The 23,907-nt window shown below is 35.5% G+C and overlaps 1 protein-coding gene across 1 annotated transcript in view; it reads right to left on the bottom strand.

The window, feature by feature from the left end:
* LOC140156015 (uncharacterized) overlaps nt 1–23,907 on the bottom strand; it is a 193,137-nt gene that overhangs the window by 126,874 nt on the left and 42,356 nt on the right. The window contains exons 11-15 of the mRNA XM_072179104.1: nt 10,594–10,716; nt 5,810–5,929; nt 4,108–4,242; nt 1,451–1,576; nt 478–588 (exon numbers count right to left, since the gene is read on the bottom strand). Of these exons, the coding sequence (XP_072035205.1) occupies nt 478–588; nt 1,451–1,576; nt 4,108–4,242; nt 5,810–5,929; nt 10,594–10,716 (615 nt within the window). The remainder of the gene's footprint in view (nt 1–477; nt 589–1,450; nt 1,577–4,107; nt 4,243–5,809; nt 5,930–10,593; nt 10,717–23,907) is intronic.

Genomic DNA, 23,907 nt, shown 5'->3' with positions numbered 1-23,907 from the left:
GCTATGGAGACACTGCACTCTAGACTCCATCCTGAAAACACTACAAGGGAAAACATTAGGATCATAGCTTGTAAACAGTCCTGTGAGCATTAAATAACTACAATGCCTGAAATGCAAATGTTTGGTTAGCTAATCAAAGCAAAATATTAATAAGCCGTCGTGAGCACTTTTCTAAATGCAACAAATAAGTCTCTCAATCGAGTCTATTATCAGCTTGAAAAGAGATTGTTCTGTAATTCATAACTGTTAATTGGTTAGTATTACGCTGTAAGCAATGTTAAAGCAAAACCCGAAACATATCCTTTTGACTGTTATTTAGTATCTGTGAGTTCACTATACTGCTGAATGTCTTTTCTGAGTTCATTCTAAATGCATTCTACTCCCTTCTACATGTATATACAAATAGCAATAGGCTTGCATTATGAACGCTGCTGCTGCTGCTAAAGCTGATAGCAAAATTGTTCTAAATGTCCTTACTTTCACAACTGGTATCTGTTCTACCATCTGGACACACACATACATAGGTATCTGCAGCACCTGCATAACATATGCCTAGACCACATGGACTAGTATCACATGCTTGAGAAGCTGTTGGTTGGAGCAAGAAATCACATAATTACAAATTAATACAATTAACATGACAAAAAGGTTGCAACCCTTGGATTTGTGGGCAAATGTTATTGGTCATTTAAGTTGGACATTGCATTATTACAAATATTACAAAGTCTCTTCTTTACTACCACATCTTCACCATCCTTTGCCAACAGAACCAGGGCTGCAACCGTTGTAAACATGACACAAGAAAGAGAACTGTCCATATATTATAACAAAGCTTTCAAGCTTAAAGTAGTAAGCACATGTATGAACAATTAGGGGGAAGGAGGGAAATAAACTAATTGTATTGTCAACAACTGGTAAGCATTGATAGCTCTAGTTTAGAGCCATGGCAAAGTCTCAACCATTCAAGTAGCAATAGAGGCCGTCAGCCTTTCGCCATCTTGTGGGTACAAATGATCTGCGTGTTTATGCGTCTGACACTACGAGTAGGGCGCAGCTTGCCACACAGCTGTTATCACGCATCAACGCGGTGATTTTGCTGTCCACGCATGGAGATCGAACGACCATCACAGAGTGTACCCACAAGATGGCGGCAAATGACGTCACGCTGACGGCCTCTATAGCAAGTAGTGACCAACCTACATTGACACGTAGATTGAGCGTGCGCGTTACCTGCTTGCAATTTAGACATCGCAATCAGAGAAGGAACTGGGCCAGTTCTATAGATTTACATGCCTACTTTTCAGATCATAATACCTACAACTTATTTGTCATTTTAATAGTACTTTTTACATCCAATTTTATTCAGATTTTAGAAATCCACCCTATCTTTGGATTTTTGTAAAACATTCCTGAATTGGTTATACAGTTTGACTAAAAATGAGAATCTTACAAGGAGTCTGGCAGTTGTTGCCAGAGAAACCCAATGGACATATACATCCATATGTTGTGTCTGTTGCCAAGAAACATGTACCATCATTCACGCATGGACTGGGATCACATGGCATCGAAGAGGGCGCTGAAATAATGACATAGCACACAAAAAACATCAATTCTGGCTGGCTTCTAAACACAAGTTTGGGTGATGTATTGATGGAGAGATTGGTTTTGTCAAGGATATTTAACACATTTCATTTTCATTTCAATTGCAACTTTTCTGGTGCATATTGTGAAACAAGAAAGAGCAATCTAAGCATTGCAGAATGAGGTCTTGATAAATCAGCTTAAAATGCTTATATGTGTCACTCTAAGTAGTTGCTACACAGAGTTTTAAAAACATGTCAACAACTTGACAAAAACTGGGATATTCCAGTTGAAATCTATACACCCCTTCTTTTAAATGGACTCACCATTCAGGTAACCCCATTTGAAATTCATACTCCCTATATCCCTATATATATGGGTCAATCAATATCTTTTACAGGGGTGTGTGGATTTCAACTGGAATAGCCCAATAAATCTACCCTGTCATAACCACCCTTAACTAGCAGCAGCTATACTAAATGAAATACATAAATGATTAAATACTTGGCAAAATACAAACACAAACAAAAAATCTGCAGCCAGCAACCCAAAAGAATGCATAAAGTTGTATGCCAAGAGTTTACGCAAGACATATAATAGACAGGCAAGAGGAAATTACATAAATCTATTGCTTCTATATCTTACTTCATTATCCCTTTCTTTATGATTCCTTATTTTCCTAGCTATCATTCATCTTTTACTTTTCTTTTTCTTTCTTCATTCCTTCAGTTTGCTAAATCTTTTCTTTTCCCATCATTTGTTTGATTTGAATACTTTGCAATTCAACACAATTGCAAAGTCTGGATGAGTCAAATATCACTTTACAGACTTGAAATTGGTTAAGGAACAACGTTAATTATTACTTGTTTTCTATTTAACTTTTCTTGAAACATGAATCATCATTCTTTTAGGTTTCAATTTTTTTAAAGGCATTTTTCCCCCATTCCCTTTGTATTATGCATTGAAATCCTGCAATACCATATCCTATTAATATAACCAAATTATTATTTACCAAACACAAGACAACCATCTAAATTTTGTTAGCAATCAACCAATTTTGAAATAAAGTACAGGGACTGATTTCACTTCAAAGTCTAATGATGCAAATGAGTTATAGGGTTAGCATTGGGTAATAAAGATACGACCAAGTAAAAAAATGAAAGCGTTAATTTCTGGTCCTCACCTACTTCCTTTTAAGGCCTCTGTAAATGTCTTTTTTGCTCTGTGCACATTTGAAACACAACTTTAAATAAAGGGACTTAATAATATGTTAGTAATAGCTTTGAATATATCCAAGTAATAGCTTTGAATATATCCAATATCAATTTAAAAGCAGTTAAGTACCCTGTCATAAACATCGAATAAAAATATGTTTAAAAGCCCCTTCCCCATTTATTAGCACTGTCATATTATATACAACCATTCATCCAAGTTACTAAATCACCAATGAGGAAACTTAACACATATTTTCCTACTGTGAAATTCCAAGGGATCTCTTCGATTTTGGTGTGCCAATATATGATGGTGAGATAATACAATTTGTAAAAATAGGGTCTCCTACCTTTTTAGAAAAGCTGTGATGATATACTATTTCAATTATTTACTTGGCCGCATGGCTGGGGTAAGTGTTAAGGCTAGTAAACTCACTTGCACAAATAGGACTTCCAAATGAATGAACCCGGCAACTAATAATATACCATAATTAATGTTAATATATCCCATTCATTTAATCTTCAACATATACACTTAATTTATATAACAATTAACACATAAATTTGTCAGTAGCCAAAATGAACCAAATCCATACCAGCAAACATTCCATCTTGGGTCACCCTCATGATAATAATGATGCTACTACACAAAACAAAAGACCAATTAATTATTTAGATGCCCAAATTGCATCCATCCATTAACATAAATCACCATAGTAACCGCATCCTGCATAATTATTCCCTGATACCTTAATGCCTGGCTACTAATTCACACACCAGAAACATACATTAAGATGGTATTGGTATAAGCATGATAGCACTTTGTTTACTACATGAAGGACTAAACTACTTCACGAACCATGATTAACTAGATCTATAACCATGGCCAACCACATCTAAAGAATAATAACCTAATTCTAAAATTTATGTTTATAATATATTGATCAGATCACAAATTTTGTAAGGACATTTCTCTCTATCAAATCTGTATCTTCTAAATATACCCGTGAAGGAAGTCTAATTATAGGAGACTGAAAGAGCAGTGAAATAAAGCTGAAAACACAGGTGATTTGAGAAAATGAAGCTGGTGATTTTGAACACTTGTTGTCAACTGGCAATGTATGGCACCCACATCAAATGTTCCACATCAGGGTTTAATGACCATGGCATAATGATACCCGAAGCACAAACCAATAACAACAGAAATGCTTCTTTTTTCTTTCAAAATTGTAAAAACCAGCAAGCAGACTATAGAGCTAATAAGCATATGTATGTCCAGAGCTAATCTGTAAAAATATAGGTTTCCAATTCTTACTGGATATTTCGCAGTGGTTACCCACAAACCCTTGCAGACAAATGCAAAAATAATTGCGCCCTTGATTTGCTACTATACATGGTGCTCCATTGGCGCAGGGACTTGGAGTGCATAAGTCTTCAGTTGGAATCATGGCTGCGGAAAATATTTACATAAAGAAGAAGCAAATTAAACAGAAATATTTTCTTTGCACTTCATACTTTAAACCTTACTCTCTGACAAATGATTTACATCTAACTTCACCAAAAATGCTACTCTTCTAAAGTCTTTCTCTCAGCTTTCTGCATATCCGTAGTCTTTGGATTTAGCAAAAAATCTTAAAGGTTCCCTACTGTACAAGCCTAGTCTCCAAAATGTGTTTGTTATTATAAATTTTAGATTAACCAAGTCCCGTACTAAAAAGCGACTTTAGGAAATCCCACCAGCTGCAGCAACAGAACCCATGAATGAAGATTCAAGCTTTAATAATCAACTAAAAAAAGCAATGCGCACCAGCCCCCATGATTTCAATCACCACTGCCCACTTCAGGACATGAAAATATTTGATAGCGATATTTATCTCTTAATTACAGCAATTAATATTTGGGCATAATTGATATTAAGAAAGGAAACTGTTCTGCCAGCATTTAGCTTTTAGATTTCAGAATGCTCACCATTAATATAATTATACACATTGTACTTCTCTTTTGCACCCTAAACTATTGCTTACTTAAATATAAAATCTAGCCATTTGAAGTGTTTTTTCGGGAGCTACATGTTTCATTCTAAGGATACAGAGCACAGTTATACTATTTAACAAATGCAATAGTATATAAATAGAATCTAACTTTTCCTTTTGTATTTAATGATTTAATTAAAAGTATTAAGTTTTCAAATTATTTCTTGAAAATGGCATAATCAGAGTAAACAAGGTCAGGTGACAAGTTTTGGAGTTGAAGCATGGCAGATACCATGCCTTCCCATGATGCATTGTGCTAAATTACACATAGTACCTTGCTCTGTGTTGGGCTCTCATACCTGTTATGATAATCTAAGATTTTCCAACAACCCTCACTATTCGAAGGGCGTCACCATTTGCAAACGGGGGACTAGTTCTAGCTCATTATTGATGTGACATCAAGAAAGTCAATTGAGCAATACTGCTACCAGTCTTAAACCCGTCAAGCAATTGGTTTAATTAAACTAATTTGTTCAATATAATGTGTTATGCGCTGGTTTTTAGAGAAAAGGGAATTAGATATGCTGGGAAGGAAATATTCTATGCAGTGGAAATGGTAATACCAAGGTTTTACAATGTAGATTAGAATTCTGTTGTGGTTCTTGATTTATTGGTTGAGATTTTTTAATGAATCAAATTGACATTTTTATGCTTGAATTGAAGAACCACATAACTTACTGATCCCCAAATGCTAATTATAGGCATTCTTTGTCAATGTTTCTGAAAGATGCAATTTAATTTGTATGAATTTTGTTCCTTTTTACATGACAACCAAGATTGGATAATGTACACTGTACAGTGTCCCTAAAGATATGAACTCAACATGGCAGAATTCAATTAAACCTTGCACCTTCCACTTAAAATTTTTGGTACAATGCATTCCAGAACTTGCCACCTAAGATCCAAAGCACATCCCTGTACACCTTAAACCATAGTATTGCTATGGTTTCAAATATTTTGCAGTTTTATAAAGACAACCCTTACGGATCTGACAGTTGACTCCTGTATAGCCCGCTGCACACTGACAAAAGTAAGTTCCAGCTCCACCGCTGCCACGCACGCATGAACCACCATTTTGACAAGGCAATGATTCACAAGCTTCAACTGTAAAGAAAAATTGTCTTGTTATTAACCAATTAAGTGCAATTGATATATTTATCCTTATATTAATGAACTGTTGATTAGAGTCACTGCACCCAATGCAACTATTGGAAGAGTTCCGTCACCCCAGTGTTGACCTTTAGCACCATTTGAATACAACCATGACCTGTAAAGCAAGTTGCTAAAATAAAGCAATCAAATTCCACTAAGAAAAATCCATTAATAGTTAATACATGTGGTAAGAAAGAAATGCAATGCTAGAAAATTTTGAAGAACAATGCTCATCAGGATTAATAATTATTTGAAGATTCCATTGAGCAAAGTTCCTCAAAACTAGTTATACATACTTGTTAACTTGGCCATGATGAAGCATGTCTTAATGCTATGTGTACCCTTGTTATAAACCTACATGGGTAATGTGGATATGCACTACATGAATGTTGACAAAAATTTATGTTAGCCCAAGGGTGGATGGAAGTTAATAGATTCATCTTTTAGTGCTTCAATATTAGACAGCAATCAGAGTCATTTTTGATAAGATAACTAAAAAAATTAAGCAGAGATCTTGATGACAGCAAGAGGACCTTGTAGATGTTTAAAGCATCCAACACCTGACTATAATCCTCGTGTAGATGTTTAAAGCATCTGACACTACTACAAGTACTGCAAAAGATGACAAAATTACTTGTTCAGGATAAGATTCGATACTTAGCTGTCAAAATATCCACCCCACATCGTATTTTGTGGATCAATTTTGACAAATGATGATAAAAAGAAATATTATGATAGACTGACTTCATAAGAGAGACACTATATTAATGAAATGTTGCAGAAAATATGCCCAGACACTACCTGGATGATACACAGCTATGTGTTAGTTCAATGAGTTCAATGCTTTTAGTTTATGTACAAATTTCATTTGATACCATATGTAATGTTGTTATTAATCCTCTTCATTTAATAGTGCAAATGTAAATTTTCTGTTTGGAATAAGTTAATCTAGCTGCAAAGCAAGCTTGACATACCTTCAAGCTTACATGACAGTAGGCTCACCCATTTATACACCAAATATGTAACCATGGTTATAAGCCCCTTTCCGGACCCCAGTGTGGGGCCACCAAAATTTGCACAAATGAATACCAAAGCCACTAGCTAGCATGAAGTCAAAATGTGTTAAATTTAAACTTCTACCATGCTGTCTTAATGAAAGTAGCCAAATACACACCATCATTACCATCAGTTAACCTCATAATGTGCATTTAAATGATTTTCAATCAAGTATAGCTTACTCGGTATTTCACAATGTATTCCTGTGAAGATTGCAGGGCAACTACAATTGTAACTCCTCCCAACTGTATCCGGTGAACATACACCTCCATTGAAACATGGACTTGAATAGCATGGGTTTTCTCGCACTGAAAGGCAAATTGTTTTGATAGTAGCGATTTGGGTTTGCTTGATTATATGAAGAAAATGGCTCCAACACAGCTGAATCAATATTTTCTTTACTTTCAAAAATTTCTTAACAAAAAAAACAAAAAAACTATTGTTATCTTATCTCTAGTACTATAAGTCGGTTCACCCTAAAAACCAATTTAATTTTTTCACATATTTATTGGAATAATATCACAAACACATCTTACAGTTTTCACAATTTCTGCCTGTAAAAACATCAAGACAATGACATATATAGCTAGAACCCCCATCCGTCAGAAAACAACTTCCTCCATTTTCACAAGGCTGTGATAAACAAACATTCACTGAACCCACATCTGAAATACAACAAAATATGTTCACCGAGAATAACTGGGAGTTTCATATGCATCATACTACGAAATGCCAAAATGGGTGCATAGGGCACCAATTTAAATCTCTGATTGGATCTAATGTATAAGTTTACCTTCATACATTTTAACTTCTTTAAATTGAAACATTTCCATAATTAAAAGGGTGAATATGAGCAAGCAATTCCCAAAACAGACATGGTATACCGAAAAAAATGATTTGAATAGCAGAAGAAATAATCTTACAATCTTCACAATTTCTGCCGGTGAAATCAGTAGGACATTGACAGGAATAGTCAGAACCTCTATTCAATGGGAAACAAGTTCCTCCACTTTCACAAGGTTGTGACAAACAAGCATTCATTGAATCTGAAAAACAATCAATGGAATCATGGATGTTTTTGTATGCATCTTACAAAATGCTAAAAATGATTGGACAGAGGCAACAATATTACAAATCTCTACTTGGTTGGCTCCAATGCATAAGTTATAGCCTTCATGCATTTTAATGCCTTTCAAATTATTGAACTAATTATAATTATAGACTTGTAATGAAAACTCTTTTTGAATAATTTGAATGATCAGAAGACATTATCTTACAATCTTGACAATTTCTGCCAGTGAAATCAGTAGGACAGTGACATATATAGTCAGAACCCCCATTCATCAAGAAACAACTTCCTCCATTTTCACAAGGTTGTGATAAACAAGCATTCACTAAATCTGAAAAACAACCAAACATAATGCTTAAAATAAAGGCACTATCAGTCATTTGCTAAATCAGAAAATCTAAAAAATAAGACCGAACTCACAGGTAAAGTCACATTTTAGTCAATGTTGAAGGAGTCTATCCATATGAACACTGGTACATGTAACTACACACAAATGAATATTGCTCAACATTACTGTGTTCTTCCTTTTGCCATTTTTTCATATGAAATAAAATCTAGTGATAATTTTATTGATGCATCCTTCATGTTACTTTTAAGTCATTCCTAAAGCAATTTTTTAATTCACAAATATTAAAATTATAAAAATCAAAATATTAAAATTTTAAAAATATAAAAGATTATTATTTTACATATATTCAAATATTTGTATACCTTTGTGAGAGAAAGTTTAATTTGAAATGAAAATATCATCTTACAATTTTCACACATTTGTCCTGTAAAACCTGGGACACATAAGCATCTGAAAGTGTTGCCACTCAAGAAACATGTCCCATTATTCGCACATGGGCTGGATGTACAGGGTGATGACACTGTTAAGAAGAAGTACTGATTATTTTACCAAATATAATATAGAATTTTACAAAACCCAAAGCTGCACGAATAAAAAATATTGTATAGGCCTATTCAAAATGTTTAACTTTTTACATTTTCCAGACTTGATCCACATTGTATGCATTAAATAGACATGAAGACATTTTCATACTGAAAACAATAATGAATACCACCTCATCAGAATCAATGGAATAATTTGAACTAGATATGTAAATATTATCTTACAATTTTCACACATTTGTCCTGTAAAGCCTGGGGCACAGAGGCATCTGAAAGTATTCCCACTCAAGAAACATGTCCCATCATTCTCGCATGGACTGGATGTACAGAGTGATGACACTGTTAAGAAGAAGTACTGATTATTTTACCAAATATAATATTTATTGGGATTCTACACAACCAAAAGTTGCAGGAATAAAAAATATTGTATAGGCCTATTCAAAATGTTTAAAATGTCCAGACTTGATCCACATTGTATGCATTAAATAGACATGGAGACATTTTCATACTGAAAACAATAATGAATACCTCCTCATCAGAATCAAGAGAATAATTTGAACTTGATATGTAAATATTATCTTACAATTTTCACACATTTGTCCTGTAAAGCCTGGGGCACAGAGGCATCTGAAAGTATTCCCACTCAAAAAACATGTCCCATCATTCTCGCATGGACTGGGTGCACAGGGTGATGACACTGTTAAGAAGAGGTACAAATTATTTCACCAAATTCACCAAATGTAATTCTCCATTGGGATTCTAAGAGAACCAAAAGTTACCGGGATAAAAACACATTGTGCAGGCCTATTAAATATGTCCAACTTTGTACATTCTCCAGACTGGGTCCACATTCTATGCATTTAGTAAATATTGAGATATTTTCATACTGCAAATAATGATTACCACCTCATCAGAATCAATGGAATAATTTGAACTTGATAATATTATCTTACAATTTTCACACATTTGTCCTGTAAAGCCTGGGACACATAAGCATCTGAAAGTATTGCCACTCAAGAAACAAGTCCCATTATTTGCACATGGGCTGGATGAGCACAGTGATGACACTGTTAAGAATAGGTACAGATTAGTATACCAAGTGTAATATTTATTGAGATTCTGCTAAACCAAATATTGCGGGGATAAAACATGATGAGGGGTCCCATAGTGCTGACCATGGCCCACCCACCTATCCTGAAAATCCGAAGCTTTCCATTCACAAGATACATCCCCAGGGATACAGCATCCAGAGGTACGTACAGAAGCATGTACAGACATTGCAAAAAGCAGTATGCCTCATGGTGGAGGCATAATGAAGGAATTTAACTTATTTGCCTTTGATGCTTTAAATTGATCACCATTACCATTTGTTTCCTATGTATAAATAACATGTCTTTTCACTAATTAGGTATGCACTGTACAATCACAATCAGGTTAATTCTAACTTTATGCACTATAAGTTAGGGTTTTACAGGGAAGTTTGCCTTTTAAGTTGTATGCATACTGTTAAAGTTTAACTTGGCAACTTTGCTTCTGACAATGTTACAAGTTTTCTTGAATGTTAGTTCTAATTGGTAAAGAGAAGTTCTTGTGTTCTTACAAGTTGTTTCACAGTTGGCTCCTGTAAATCCCACTGGACAACGACAGGAATATGCACTGGGATCAACAGTTTGCTGAAAACATGTACCACCATTGATACATGGTGCTGACTCACAAACATCAACTGCAAAACAGACAAACATTAATGTCACTGGATCACTACCTTGGATACAAATTTGTCACAAATACAAATACATATTTGCAGTACATGATGCAACTTTATTAGATGTTAGATAACAGCAAGGCCCGAGTATTGAATCTGAACCTCCCCTATACTACAATGCTAGACAAAATAGGTTGGAATGAAAAATAGAATGTGCACCTTGTAATGGCCATATTTTCGTTATTTCTAGAGTGATGAAATGGCAATTTCTTGAGTGTCAAGTCTAAACATTACCCTCACCCCAATACCTCCCCTGCCCCACCAATCAATGTTGGGTACTACTGAGCGCACATGAACAAAATGTCAGGATTCAACATTGATCGGGGAACGGGGCTCATTTGCAATACCAGTGCTAATTTCATTCCAACCCTTTTGTCCAGGGTTGTCTCTAAGGCTACCCGAAATTACATAATGACACATGTTTTATAGCTATAGTTTTTTTATTCTTTGTCCGATTTCTATGAAAATTTACATCAAAATAAAAAAAATAATTGTCTTTTCCTCAATGACAAAACCAAAATTGTTTTAGTGTCACTAGTGTAAGGGAGCGGTCAATTTATGTACATGCAGCCTTTAATTTGAAGTTCATGCAATTCAACTAAAGTAGCTCATATAATGTCATATATTGCATTATAAGTGTTGTATGCGTCCAAGAAATGTTCATTTTACCCTTTACATGTAAATGAAATATCATAAATGTAATTCATGAAAGTATAATCTTAGAAACAGAACATGAAAAACTGAAATAAATGTTTTTTGAAGTTAAAAAATATACAAAATACATAGAAAATCATTATTTCGTCTTCAGTAGATAGTTAACATGTGTAGTATATTTTACAGGTTTTATAGCTATATTGTTCTTATTGTACGTCTGTAGAAAGGAAAATTAAAATCAAATGTTCAGTACAAAAACGAAGCATTTAATTTAATTTTTATTCATAGGCAAAAGCAAATTAAAACAAAAGAAATTTAAAAAATGCGGAATTGAACCCAAGCCCTTCCGTTAACTGCCAGTCGCCTTATCCACTGAGCTATTTAGGCGTTGTAATTCTACGTGCACTTTTGTACTAGAGATTCTTTATAAATGAATAAAAAGTGTTTTTATCTAATCCACTTGTTTTATGCAACAATAATTGGCTTATTGAATAGAGAACCACGGTATTCAGACCTTTTCTTCACAAATTAGATTCCAAAACTTGACATAAATAGAAAAATGCACGGTATGCAACCCTGTAAACAGTATAGGGACATAGTATTAAAATCTTTATTGTGTCTGCATACCGTAAAACTCATACATTGATATGGTCTAAATTATCGCAAACAAATCGAGTAACATTAAATAGCTCCATTGGTAGAGCGCGTACCAGTTAAACGAGCAGATTTGACAGCGCGGGTTCGAATCCTGCATGGTCGCTTTTTTATTTTAATCCCGATGTTTTATTTTTCCTTAGTATTTATTTATACAGAATAGATTTCAGATTTTTGTTGATCTAAATAATGTTTTACAAGTTTGTAGACTTATTTTTTTGGCATTTAAAGTGATCAATTGTGTTTCTAAACAGGGCCAAAAATAGGATATTAGGACATTTAGTGACCAGTCCCTAAATATGACGGATTAGCTATTTTTGTGGTAAAGGATAATGATAAGAGCTGCTTAGCCTCCAAATTGCAGGTCCATATCTTATTTACTTTTCATTTTATGGCCAAAAACCAAAATTAGATGATTTTTTTCAACTTTTCAAATACATGTCTCTAAGGCTACCCGAAATTACATAATGACACATGTTTTATAGCTATAGTTTTTTATATTCTTTGTCCGATTTATATGAAAATTTACATCAAAATAAAAAAAATAATTGTCTTTTCCTCAATGACAAAACCAAAATTGTTTTAGTGTCACTAGTGTAAGGGAGCGGTCAATTTATGTACATGCAGCCTTTAATTTGAAGTTCATGCAATTCAACTAAAGTAGCTCATATAACGTCATATATTGCATTATAAGTGTTGTACGTCCAAGAAATGTTCATTTTACCCTTTACATGTAAATGAAATATCATAAATGTAATTCATGAAAGTATAATCTTAGAAACAGAACATGAAAAACTGAAATAAATGATTTTTGAAGTTAAAAAATATACAAAATACATAGAAAATCATTATTTCGTCTTCAGTAGATAGTTAACATGTGTAGTATATTTTACAGGTTTTATAGCTATATTGTTCTTATTGTACGTCTGTAGAAAGGAAAATTAAAATCAAATGTTCAGTACAAAAAAGCGAAGCATTTAATTTAATTTTTATTCATAGGCAAAAGCAAATTAAAACAAAAGAAATTTAAAAAATGCCGAATTGAACCCAAGCCCTTCCGTTAACTGCCAGTCGCCTTGTCCACTGAGCTATTTAGGCGTTGTAATTCTACGTGCACTTTTGTACTAGAGATTCTTTATAAATGAATAAAAAGTGTTTTTAACTAATCCACTTGTTTTATGCAACAATAATTGGCTTATTGAATAGAGAACCACGGTATTCAGACCTTTTCTTCACAAATTAGATTCCAAAACTTGACATAAATAGAAAAATGCACGGTATGCAACCCTGTAAACAGTATAGGGACATAGTATTAAAATCTTTATTGTGTCTGCATACCGTAAAACTCATACATTGATATGGTCTAAATTATCGCAAACAAATCGAGTAACATTAAATAGCTCCATTGGTAGAGCGCGTACCAGTTAAACGAGCAGATTTGACAGCGCGGGTTCGAATCCTGCATGGTCGCTTTTTTATTTTAATCCCGATGTTTTATTTTTCCTTAGTATTTATTTATACAGAATAGATTTCAGATTTTTGTTCATCTAAATAATGTTTTACAAGTTTGTAGACTTATCTTTTTGGCATTTAAAGTGATCAATTGTGTTTCTAAACAGGGCCAAAAATAGGATATTAGGACATTTAGTGACCAGTCCCTAAATATGACGGATTAGCTATTTTTGTGGTAAAGGATAATGATAAGAGCTGCTTAGCCTCCAAATTGCAGGTCCATATCTTATTTACTTTTCATTTTATGGCCAAAAAACCAAAATTAGATGATTTTTTTTTTATTTTTCAAATACAATGCTAGACAAAATAGGTTGGAATGAAAAATAGAATGTGCACCTTGTAATGGCCATATTTTTGTTATTTCTAGAGTGATGAAATGGCAATTTCTTGAGTGTCAAGTCTAAACATTACCCTCACCCCCAATACCTCCCCCTGCCCCACCAATCAATGTTGGGTACTACTGAGCGCACATGAACAAAATGTCAGGATTCAACATTGATCGGGGAACGGGGGCTCATTTGCAATACCGTACTAATTTCATTCCAACCCTTTTGTCCAGGGTTGGGCTGATGCTCTACATTATCAGCTGCATAGCTCTATGAAATCAGCCCTTGCTGGGCCTTTTTTGTTTTAGCTGTTAGAATAAATATAACAAATTCAGCAAAAGCAGCCACAAAATAGCAAAGCACAAAGATTTTGGTCCAATGTTAAGGATATGGGTTAGGGTTTATGAACAAAAAGTGGTGTGTAACCTAGGGTTATGAGGATGCTTTGTCTTGTTTTTCTTAATTTGTTTTTTAAATTGAATAAGTAAGCATCTCTGTCATGACAACTTTTGGACAAGGAATATGCACTGGGATCAACACTTACTGAAAACAGGAACCAACATTGATACATTATGCCGACTGACAAACATCCATTGAATAACACAAATATTAAATATTCAAAACCTCAATAGTGGCTCCCTAGCTTAAGCAAAGTGACAATAAAGATACTGGTTTTGGTTAAGGATAAGGTTTGCCATGTACCCAAGAGCTGCAAAATTTCTCTTGATCTTACAAACTAGTTCACAGTTGGCTCCTGTAAATCCCACAGAACAATAACAATATAGGTACTGGGATCAACAACTTGCTGAAAACATGTACCGCCATTGATACATGGTGCTGACTGACAAACATCAACTGAAAAACATTTAATACTCATAAAACCTGAATATTGGGTGCCTAGCTTGGAAATGGTGACAAAAATGGAAGTACAACTGGACAACGGTTTGGGATTAGGATTAAGGTTTGGCATGTACCAAAAAGTTTTTCATAATCTTACTCGCTATTTCACAGTTGGCTCCTGTAAATCCCACAGAACAACGACAGGAATATGCACTGGAATCAGCAGTTTGCTGAAAACATGTTCCACCATTGGTACATGGTGCTGACTGACAAACATCCACTGGAAAACAGACAAACATTAAATACTGAAATATCTGAAGAGTGGTTCACTGCAAGGACTTGATGACAAAGTTTAAGTACAGCACATTAAGGATAAGGATTAGGGTTTGGGAATAAAGGTTATCCAGTTACCAAAGAGGTATAAAGTTTTTTCAGAATCTTATTCTCTATTTCACAGTTGGCTCCTGTAAATCCCACAGAACAACGGCAGGAATATACACTGGGATCAGCAGTTTGCTGAAAACATGTACCGCCATTGGTACATGGTGCTGACTGACAAACATCAACTGAAAAACAGACAAACATTAAATACTCAAAAACCTGAACAAGGGCTCACTAGCTTGGATATGGTGACAAAGCTTAAGTACACTGCATTAAGGATAAGGGTTTGAATTGAGGATAAAGCATAAATGTTTGCCATGTACCCAAAAGCTTATAAAGGTTTTCATAATCTTACTCGCTATTTCACAGTTGGCTCCTGTAAATCCCACAGGACAACGGCAGGAATATACACTGGGATCAGCAGTTTGCTGAAAACATGTACCGCCATTGGTACATGGTGCTGACTGACAAACATCCACTGAAAGACAGACAAACATTAAATACTCAAAAACCTGAACAAGGGCTCACTAGCTTGGATATGGTGACAAAGCTTAAGTACACTGCATTAAGGATAAGGGTTTGGATTGAGGATAAAGCATAAAGGTTTGCCATGTACCCAAAAGCTTATAAAGTTTTTCATAATCTTACTTGCTATTTCACAGTTGGCTCCTGTAAATCCCACAGGACAACGACAGGAATATACACTGGGATCAGCAGTTTGCTGAAAACATGTACCGCCATTGGTACATGGTGCTGACTGACAAACATCCACTGAAAGACAGACAAACATTAAATACTCAAAAACCTGAACAAGGGCTCACTAGATTGGATATGGTGACAAAGCTTAAGTACACTGCATTAAGGATAAGGGTTTGGATTGAGGATAAAGCATAAAGGTTTGCCATGTACCCAAAAGCTTATAAAGTTTTTCATAATCTTACTCGCTATTTCACAGTTGGCTCCTGTAAATCCCACAGGACAACGGCAGGAATATACACTGGGATCAGCAGTTTGCTGAAAACATGTACCGCCATTGGTACATGGTGCTGACTGACAAACATCCACTGAAAGACAGACAAACATTAAATACTCAAAAACCTGAACAAGGACTCACTAGCTTGGATATGGTGACAAAGCTAAAGTACACTGCATTAAGGATAAGGGTTTGGATTGAGGATAAAGCATAAAGGTTTGCCATGTACCCAAAAGCTTATAAAGTTTTTCATAATCTTACTCGCTATTTCACAGTTGGCTCCTGTGAATCCCACAGGACAATGGCAGGAATATACACTGGGATCAGCAGTTTGCTGAAAACATGTACCGCCATTGGTACATGGTGCTGACTGACAAACATCCACTGAAAGACAGACAAACATTAAATACTCAAAAACCTGAACAAGGGCTCACTAGCTTGGATATGGTGACAAAGCTTAAGTACACTGCATTAAGGATATGGGTTTGGATTGAGGATAAAGCATAAAGGTTTGCCATGTACCCAAAAGCTTATAAAGTTTTTCATAATCTTACTCGCTATTTCACAGTTGGCTCCTGTAAATCCCACAGGACAACGGCAGGAATATACACTGGGATCAGCAGTTTGCTGAAAACATGTACCGCCATTGGTACATGGTGCTGACTGACAAACATCCACTGAAAGACAGACAAACATTAAATACTCAAAAACCTGAACAAGGGCTCACTAGCTTGGATATGGTGACAAAGCTTAAGTACACTGCATTAAGGATAAGGGTTTGGATTGAGGATAAAGCATAAAGGTTTGCCATGTACCCAAAAGCTTATAAAGTTTTTCATAATCTTACTTGCTATTTCACAGTTGGCTCCTGTAAATCCCAGAGGACAATGACAGGAATATACACTGGGATCAGCAGTTTGCTGAAAACATGTACCGCCATTGGTACATGGTGCTGACTGACAAACATCCACTGAAAGACAGACAAACATTAAATACTCAAAAACCTGAACAAGGGCTCACTAGATTGGATATGGTGACAAAGCTTAAGTACACTGCATTAAGGATAAGGGTTTGGATTGAGGATAAAGCATAAAGGTTTGCCATGTACCCAAAAGCTTATAAAGTTTTTCATAATCTTACTTGCTATTTCACAGTTGGCTCCTGTAAATCCCACAGGACAACGGCAGGAATATACACTGGGATCAGCAGTTTGCTGAAAACATGTACCGCCATTGGTACATGGTGCTGACTGACAAACATCCACTGAAAGACAGACAAACATTAAATACTCAAAAACCTGAACAGGGGCTCACTAGCTTGGATATTGTGACAAAGCTTAAGTACACTGCATTAAGGATATGGATTGAGGATAAAGCATAAAGGTTTGCCATGTACCCAAAAGCTATAAATTTTCTCATAATCTTACTCGCTATTTCACAGTTGGCTCCTGTAAATCCCACAGAACAACGACAGGAATATACACTGGGATCAGCAGTTTGCTGAAAACATGTGCCGCCATTGGTACATGGTGCTGACTGACAAATATCAACTGAAAAACAGACAAACATTAAATACTGAAATATCTGAAGAGTAACTAACTAGCGAGAACTTGATGACGAAGTTCAAGTTTGGGTTAAGGATAAAGGTTTGCCATGTACAATGCATTGAGAGTAAGGATTAGGGTTTGGGATAAAGGTTTCCAGTTACCCAAGAGGTATAAAGTTTTTTCAGAATCTTACTCGCTATTTCACAGTTGGCTCCTGTAAATCCCACAGAACAACGGCAGGAATATACACTGGGATCAACAGTTTGCTGAAAACATGTACCACCATTAGTACATGGTGCTGACTGACAAACATCGACTGCAAAACAGACAAACATTGAATACTAAAATATTTGAAGAGTGGTTCACTGCAAGGACTTGATGACAAAGTTTAAGTACAGCACATTAAGGATAAGGATTAGGGTTTGGGAATAAAGGTTAACCAGTTACCCAAGAGGTATAAAGTTTTTTCATAATCTTACTCGCTATTTCACAGTTGACTCCTGTAAATCCCACAGAACAACGGCAGGAATATGCACTGGGATCAACAGTTTGCTGAAAACATGTACCGCCATTGGTACATGGTGCTGACTGACAAACATCCACTGAAATACAGACAAACATTAAATACTCAAAAACCTGAACAGGAGCTCACTAGCTTGGATATGGTGACAAAGCTTAAGTACACTCCATTAAGGGTATGGTTTGGATTGAGGATAAAGGATAAAGGTTTGCCATGTACCCATAAGTTTATAAAGTTTTTCATAATCTTACTCGCTATTTCACAGTTGGCTCCTGTAAATCCCACAGGACAACGGCAGGAATATACACTGGGATCAGCAGTTTGCTGAAAACATGTACCGCCATTGGTACATGGTGCTGACTGACAAACATCCACTGAAAGACAGACAAACATTAAATACTCAAAAACCTGAACAAGGGCTCACTAGCTTGGATATGGTGACAAAGCTTAAGTACACTGCATTAAGGATAAGGGTTTGGATTGAGGATAAAGCATAAAGGTTTGCCATGTACCCAAAAGCTTATAAAGTTTTTCATAATCTTACTTGCTATTTCACAGTTGGCTCCTGTAAATCCCAGAGGACAATGACAGGAATATACACTGGGATCAGCAGTTTGCTGAAAACATGTACCGCCATTGGTACATGGTGCTGACTGACAAACATCCACTGAAAGACAGACAAACATTAAATACTCAAAAACCTGAACAAGGGCTCACTAGATTGGATATGGTGACAAAGCTTAAGTACACTGCATTAAGGATAAGGGTTTGGATTGAGGATAAAGCATAAAGGTTTGCCATGTACCCAAAAGCTTATAAAGTTTTTCATAATCTTACTTGCTATTTCACAGTTGGCTCCTGTAAATCCCACAGGACAACGGCAGGAATATACACTGGGATCAGCAGTTTGCTGAAAACATGTACCGCCATTGGTACATGGTGCTGACTGACAAACATCCACTGAAAGACAGACAAACATTAAATACTCAAAAACCTGAACAGGGGCTCACTAGCTTGGATATTGTGACAAAGCTTAAGTACACTGCATTAAGGATATGGATTGAGGATAAAGCATAAAGGTTTGCCATGTACCCAAAAGCTATAAATTTTCTCATAATCTTACTCGCTATTTCACAGTTGGCTCCTGTAAATCCCACAGAACAACGACAGGAATATACACTGGGATCAGCAGTTTGCTGAAAACATGTGCCGCCATTGGTACATGGTGCTGACTGACAAATATCAACTGAAAAACAGACAAACATTAAATACTGAAATATCTGAAGAGTAACTAACTAGCGAGAACTTGATGACGAAGTTCAAGTTTGGGTTAAGGATAAAGGTTTGCCATGTACAATGCATTGAGAGTAAGGATTAGGGTTTGGGATAAAGGTTTACCAGTTACCCAAGAGGTATAAAGTTTTTTCAGAATCTTACTCGCTATTTCACAGTTGGCTCCTGTAAATCCCACAGAACAACGGCAGGAATATACACTGGGATCAACAGTTTGCTGAAAACATGTACCACCATTAGTACATGGTGCTGACTGACAAACATCGACTGCAAAACAGACAAACATTGAATACTAAAATATTTGAAGAGTGGTTCACTGCAAGGACTTGATGACAAAGTTTAAGTACAGCACATTAAGGATAAGGATTAGGGTTTGGGAATAAAGGTTAACCAGTTACCCAAGAGGTATAAAGTTTTTTCATTTTCTTACTCGCTATTTCACAGTTGACTCCTGTAAATCCCACAGAACAACGGCAGGAATATGCACTGGGATCAACAGTTTGCTGAAAACATGTACCGCCATTGGTACATGGTGCTGACTGACAAACATCCACTGAAATACAGACAAACATTAAATACTCAAAAACCTGAACAGGAGCTCACTAGCTTGGATATGGTGACAAAGCTTAAGTACACTCCATTAAGGGTATGGTTTGGATTGAGGATAAAGGATAAAGGTTTGCCATGTACCCAAAAGTTTATAAAGTTTTTCATAATCTTACTCGCTATTTCACAGTTGGCTCCTGTAAATCCCACAGGACAACGGCAGGAATATACACTGGGATCAGCAGTTTGCTGAAAACATGTACCGCCATTGATACATGGTGCTGACTGACAAACATCAACTGCAAAACAGACAAACATTAAATACTGAAATATCTGAGGAGTTACTAACTAGCGAGAGCTTGACGACGAAGTTCAAGTTTGGGTTAAGGATAAAGGTTTGCCATGTACAATGCACTAAGGATAAGGATTAGGGTTTGGGAATAAAGGTTAACCAGTTACCCAAGAGGTATAAAGTTTTTTTCATAATCTTACTCGCTATTTCACAGTTTGCTCCTGTAAATCCCACAGGACAACGGCAGGAATATACACTGGGATCAGCAGTTTGCTGAAAACATATACCGCCATTGGTACATGGTGCTGACTGACAAACATTAACTGAAAAACAGACAAACATTAAATAATGAAATATCTGAAGAGTGGCTCACTGCAAGGACTTGATGAAAAAGTTTAAGTTTGGGTTAAGGATAAAGGTTTGCCATGTACAATGCATTCAGAGTAAGGATTAGGGTTTGGGATAAAGGTTTACCAGTTACCCAAGAGGTTTAAAGTTTTTTCATAATCTTATTCTTACTCGCTACTTCACAATTGGCTCCTGTAAATCCCACAGAACAACGGCAGGAATATACACTGGGATCAACAGTTTGCTGAAAACATGTACCACCATTAGTACATGGTGCTGACTGACAAACATCGACTGCAAAACAGACAAACATTAAATACTGAAATATTTGAAGAGTGGTTCACTGCAAGGACTTGATGATAAAGTTTAAGTTTGCAATGTACCCAAAAGACAAGTACACCACGACAAGGGTTTGGGTTAAGGATTAGGGTTTGCCATTTACCCAAGAGCTATAAAGTTTCTCATAATCTTACTCGCTATTTCACAGTTGATTCCTGTAAATCCCACTGGACAACGGCAGGAATATACACTGGGATCAACAGTTTGCTGAAAACATGTACCGCCATTGATACATGGTGCTGACTGACAAACATCAACTGAAAAACAGACAAACTTTAAATACTAAAAACCTGAATATTGGGTGCCTAGCTTGGAAATGGTGACAAAATTAAGTAGAATACAACAAGGTTTAGGGTTTTGGATTACGGTTTGCCATGTACCCAAAAGCTATTAAGTTTCTCATAATCTTACTCGCTATTTCACAGTTGGCTCCTGTAAATCCCACAGAACAACGACAGGAATATACACTGGGATCAGCAGTTTGCTGAAAACATGTACCGCCATTGGTACATGGTGCAGACTGACAAACATCAACTGCAAAACAGACAAACATTAAATACTGAAGTGTGGTTCAATTGCATAGACTTAATGATAAAGTAGAACACATTAAGGATAGAATTAGTGCTGATAGTGCTGATTGTCCAGTGAAAACACACATAACAAATGTGTTTGAAAATATTTGTAACTACATAGTATAATTTGGTCCGCGACAAGTGATTAAACAAAAAACGATACAAGTGTATTGAATCTGGACCTTCCACTTACTAACTGGTGCCCCACATTGAGATCAACAGAAAAGGTCTCAGAAACCTCTGAATGTTACATCACAATTTTCTGCATACCTCTAGCAGCCATTTTTTGCTCTTTACCTTGACAAATGTGGCAAACAATCAAGAAAAATCAGACAGCATAGAACTATTTTGTGCAATATTTGTGAATTCTTTCACAATTATGGTTTATCATTAATTTAGAATTTATACACAATACAATAAGGGATAGGATTTAGGATCTAGAGGTTTGCCTTGTACACTGGGCTATAAAGCTACAAAAAAAGAAAGCCCTGTTTATGGCAGAGGGACTCTTGAATTTGGTTTGGTCACTCCGGGTGATTATTTACATGCACAATCCAATAACATTTTGCTCTTTACAATATAAGCCTAATATAGTGCTATATTACATTGATTCATGTTTTTATTGGTTAAGAATTGTCAATAATAGCATTTCCATCACTTTTGAAGTATTAGCATAAATTTAAAAAAACATCAGATATTTAAATCAAAACTGTTTTTAGAAATGTTAGAAGTTTTAGTTGTATTCATTTGTTCATGAAGTTTGACCAATTATTATAACTTTGAGTCGGTCAGGTCCGTAGAACAGGGTTTCCTTTTTTCGTCACCTAATTGTAAAGAGAATGTAGTACCTGGAGTTTCACAGTGTACACCCATAAAGGATGGAAGACACAAGCAAAGATAAGTCCCACCAGACCACGGGTTACATAGACCCCCATTTAAACAGGGAGCAGAATTGCATGCGTTTGGTGGCTCCGTAGTAGGTGATGGAGTAATTACAGTTACTGCGATGATGAAAAGAAAAGTGATGACATGAATGAGACAGAGAGTTTAATATTGTCATGTGTAAAAACTGACAGAATCATTTACAGTAAGAAAATAAGATAGGCCAAATACTACGTTTCAACACTAAACTACTTAACATAAAAAAATGTTGAGAACTTTGAGAAAATACAGAGTTTAGATAATAGAGTATTATGTTGCTGGATATTTTTAACCTACTGATTTATTAACACCTGAAATTCAGAGGTGAGAGTGACCCATAATGTAATATATATTAAATTATAAATTAGTTTACTAAAATACAAATTTGCATAATTTATTTAAGCCTATCACTCAAATGATGAACAGTATATATGAAATAAATGAAAGAAATATTTTTTGTGACAAATCTTCAAATTCTACTTTTAAGAAAATCAGTGAGTGTGGTACCTGGTGTTTCACAGTACGGGCCTATGTGAGTGACAGGGCAGGCACATACTGCACTTGCACTTGAGATACAGATTCCACCGTTCATACAAGGATTCTCTTGACATGGATTGGTAGGAGTTACAACCGGTGGTGAAGTTGGTGTTACTATGTGCATTGAATAAAAATTGGTGACAGTCCAGATCATTGACATGAAACATGTTATGTACTGGATTAAAATGGTGCAACTTGCATAACAATATAACATTATTGCACATTTTTACTTAAGTTTAAAAGTCTACTAGAACAAGAATGTCTTGATACATAGTTTTAATATTAGTTTATATTTCTTGAATGTTTAGTTCTTATGATCATACTAGCTACTTCACAGTTAACTCCTGTAAACATTACAGAGCAAATGACACACCTATAAACTAGGATCAGCAGCTTGCTGAAAACATTTACCACCATTAGTATAATGACAAACAAACACTGAAAACAGACAAACAAACACTTAAAAACCTGAATAGTGCACACAAGGTTGGACACTATTACAAAGTTAAACTACTGTGACAAGTTAACATGCAAAGGATAAGGGTTTGGGTTAAGGATAAAGGTTTGCCAATGAGGTATAAAGTTTCCCATGATCTTACTCGCTATTTCACAGTTCGCTCCTGTAAACCCCACAGGACAACGACACACATACAAACTGGGATCAACAGCCTGCTGAAAACATGTACCTCCATTGGTACAAGGTGCTGACTGACAAACATCCACTGAAAAATAGACAAACATTAAATACTTAAAACCTGAATAGTGGCTCACTAGCTTATATTATTAAGGACTCACAATAGATGTTGTCGTTAGTAGTATTAAGTTAACTTATTTAGTTATTGAAGTATTTAGTTAACTTAATCTAAAGTAAATAAATAATTAATTAATTATGCAAACT

Source organism: Amphiura filiformis, chromosome 6 (assembly GCF_039555335.1).
Source record: "Amphiura filiformis chromosome 6, Afil_fr2py, whole genome shotgun sequence".
NCBI lineage: Eukaryota > Metazoa > Echinodermata > Ophiuroidea > Amphilepidida > Amphiuridae > Amphiura > Amphiura filiformis.
Note: the sequence above shows the minus strand (reverse complement) of the source record. Positions and strands in the feature narration are given on the sequence as shown.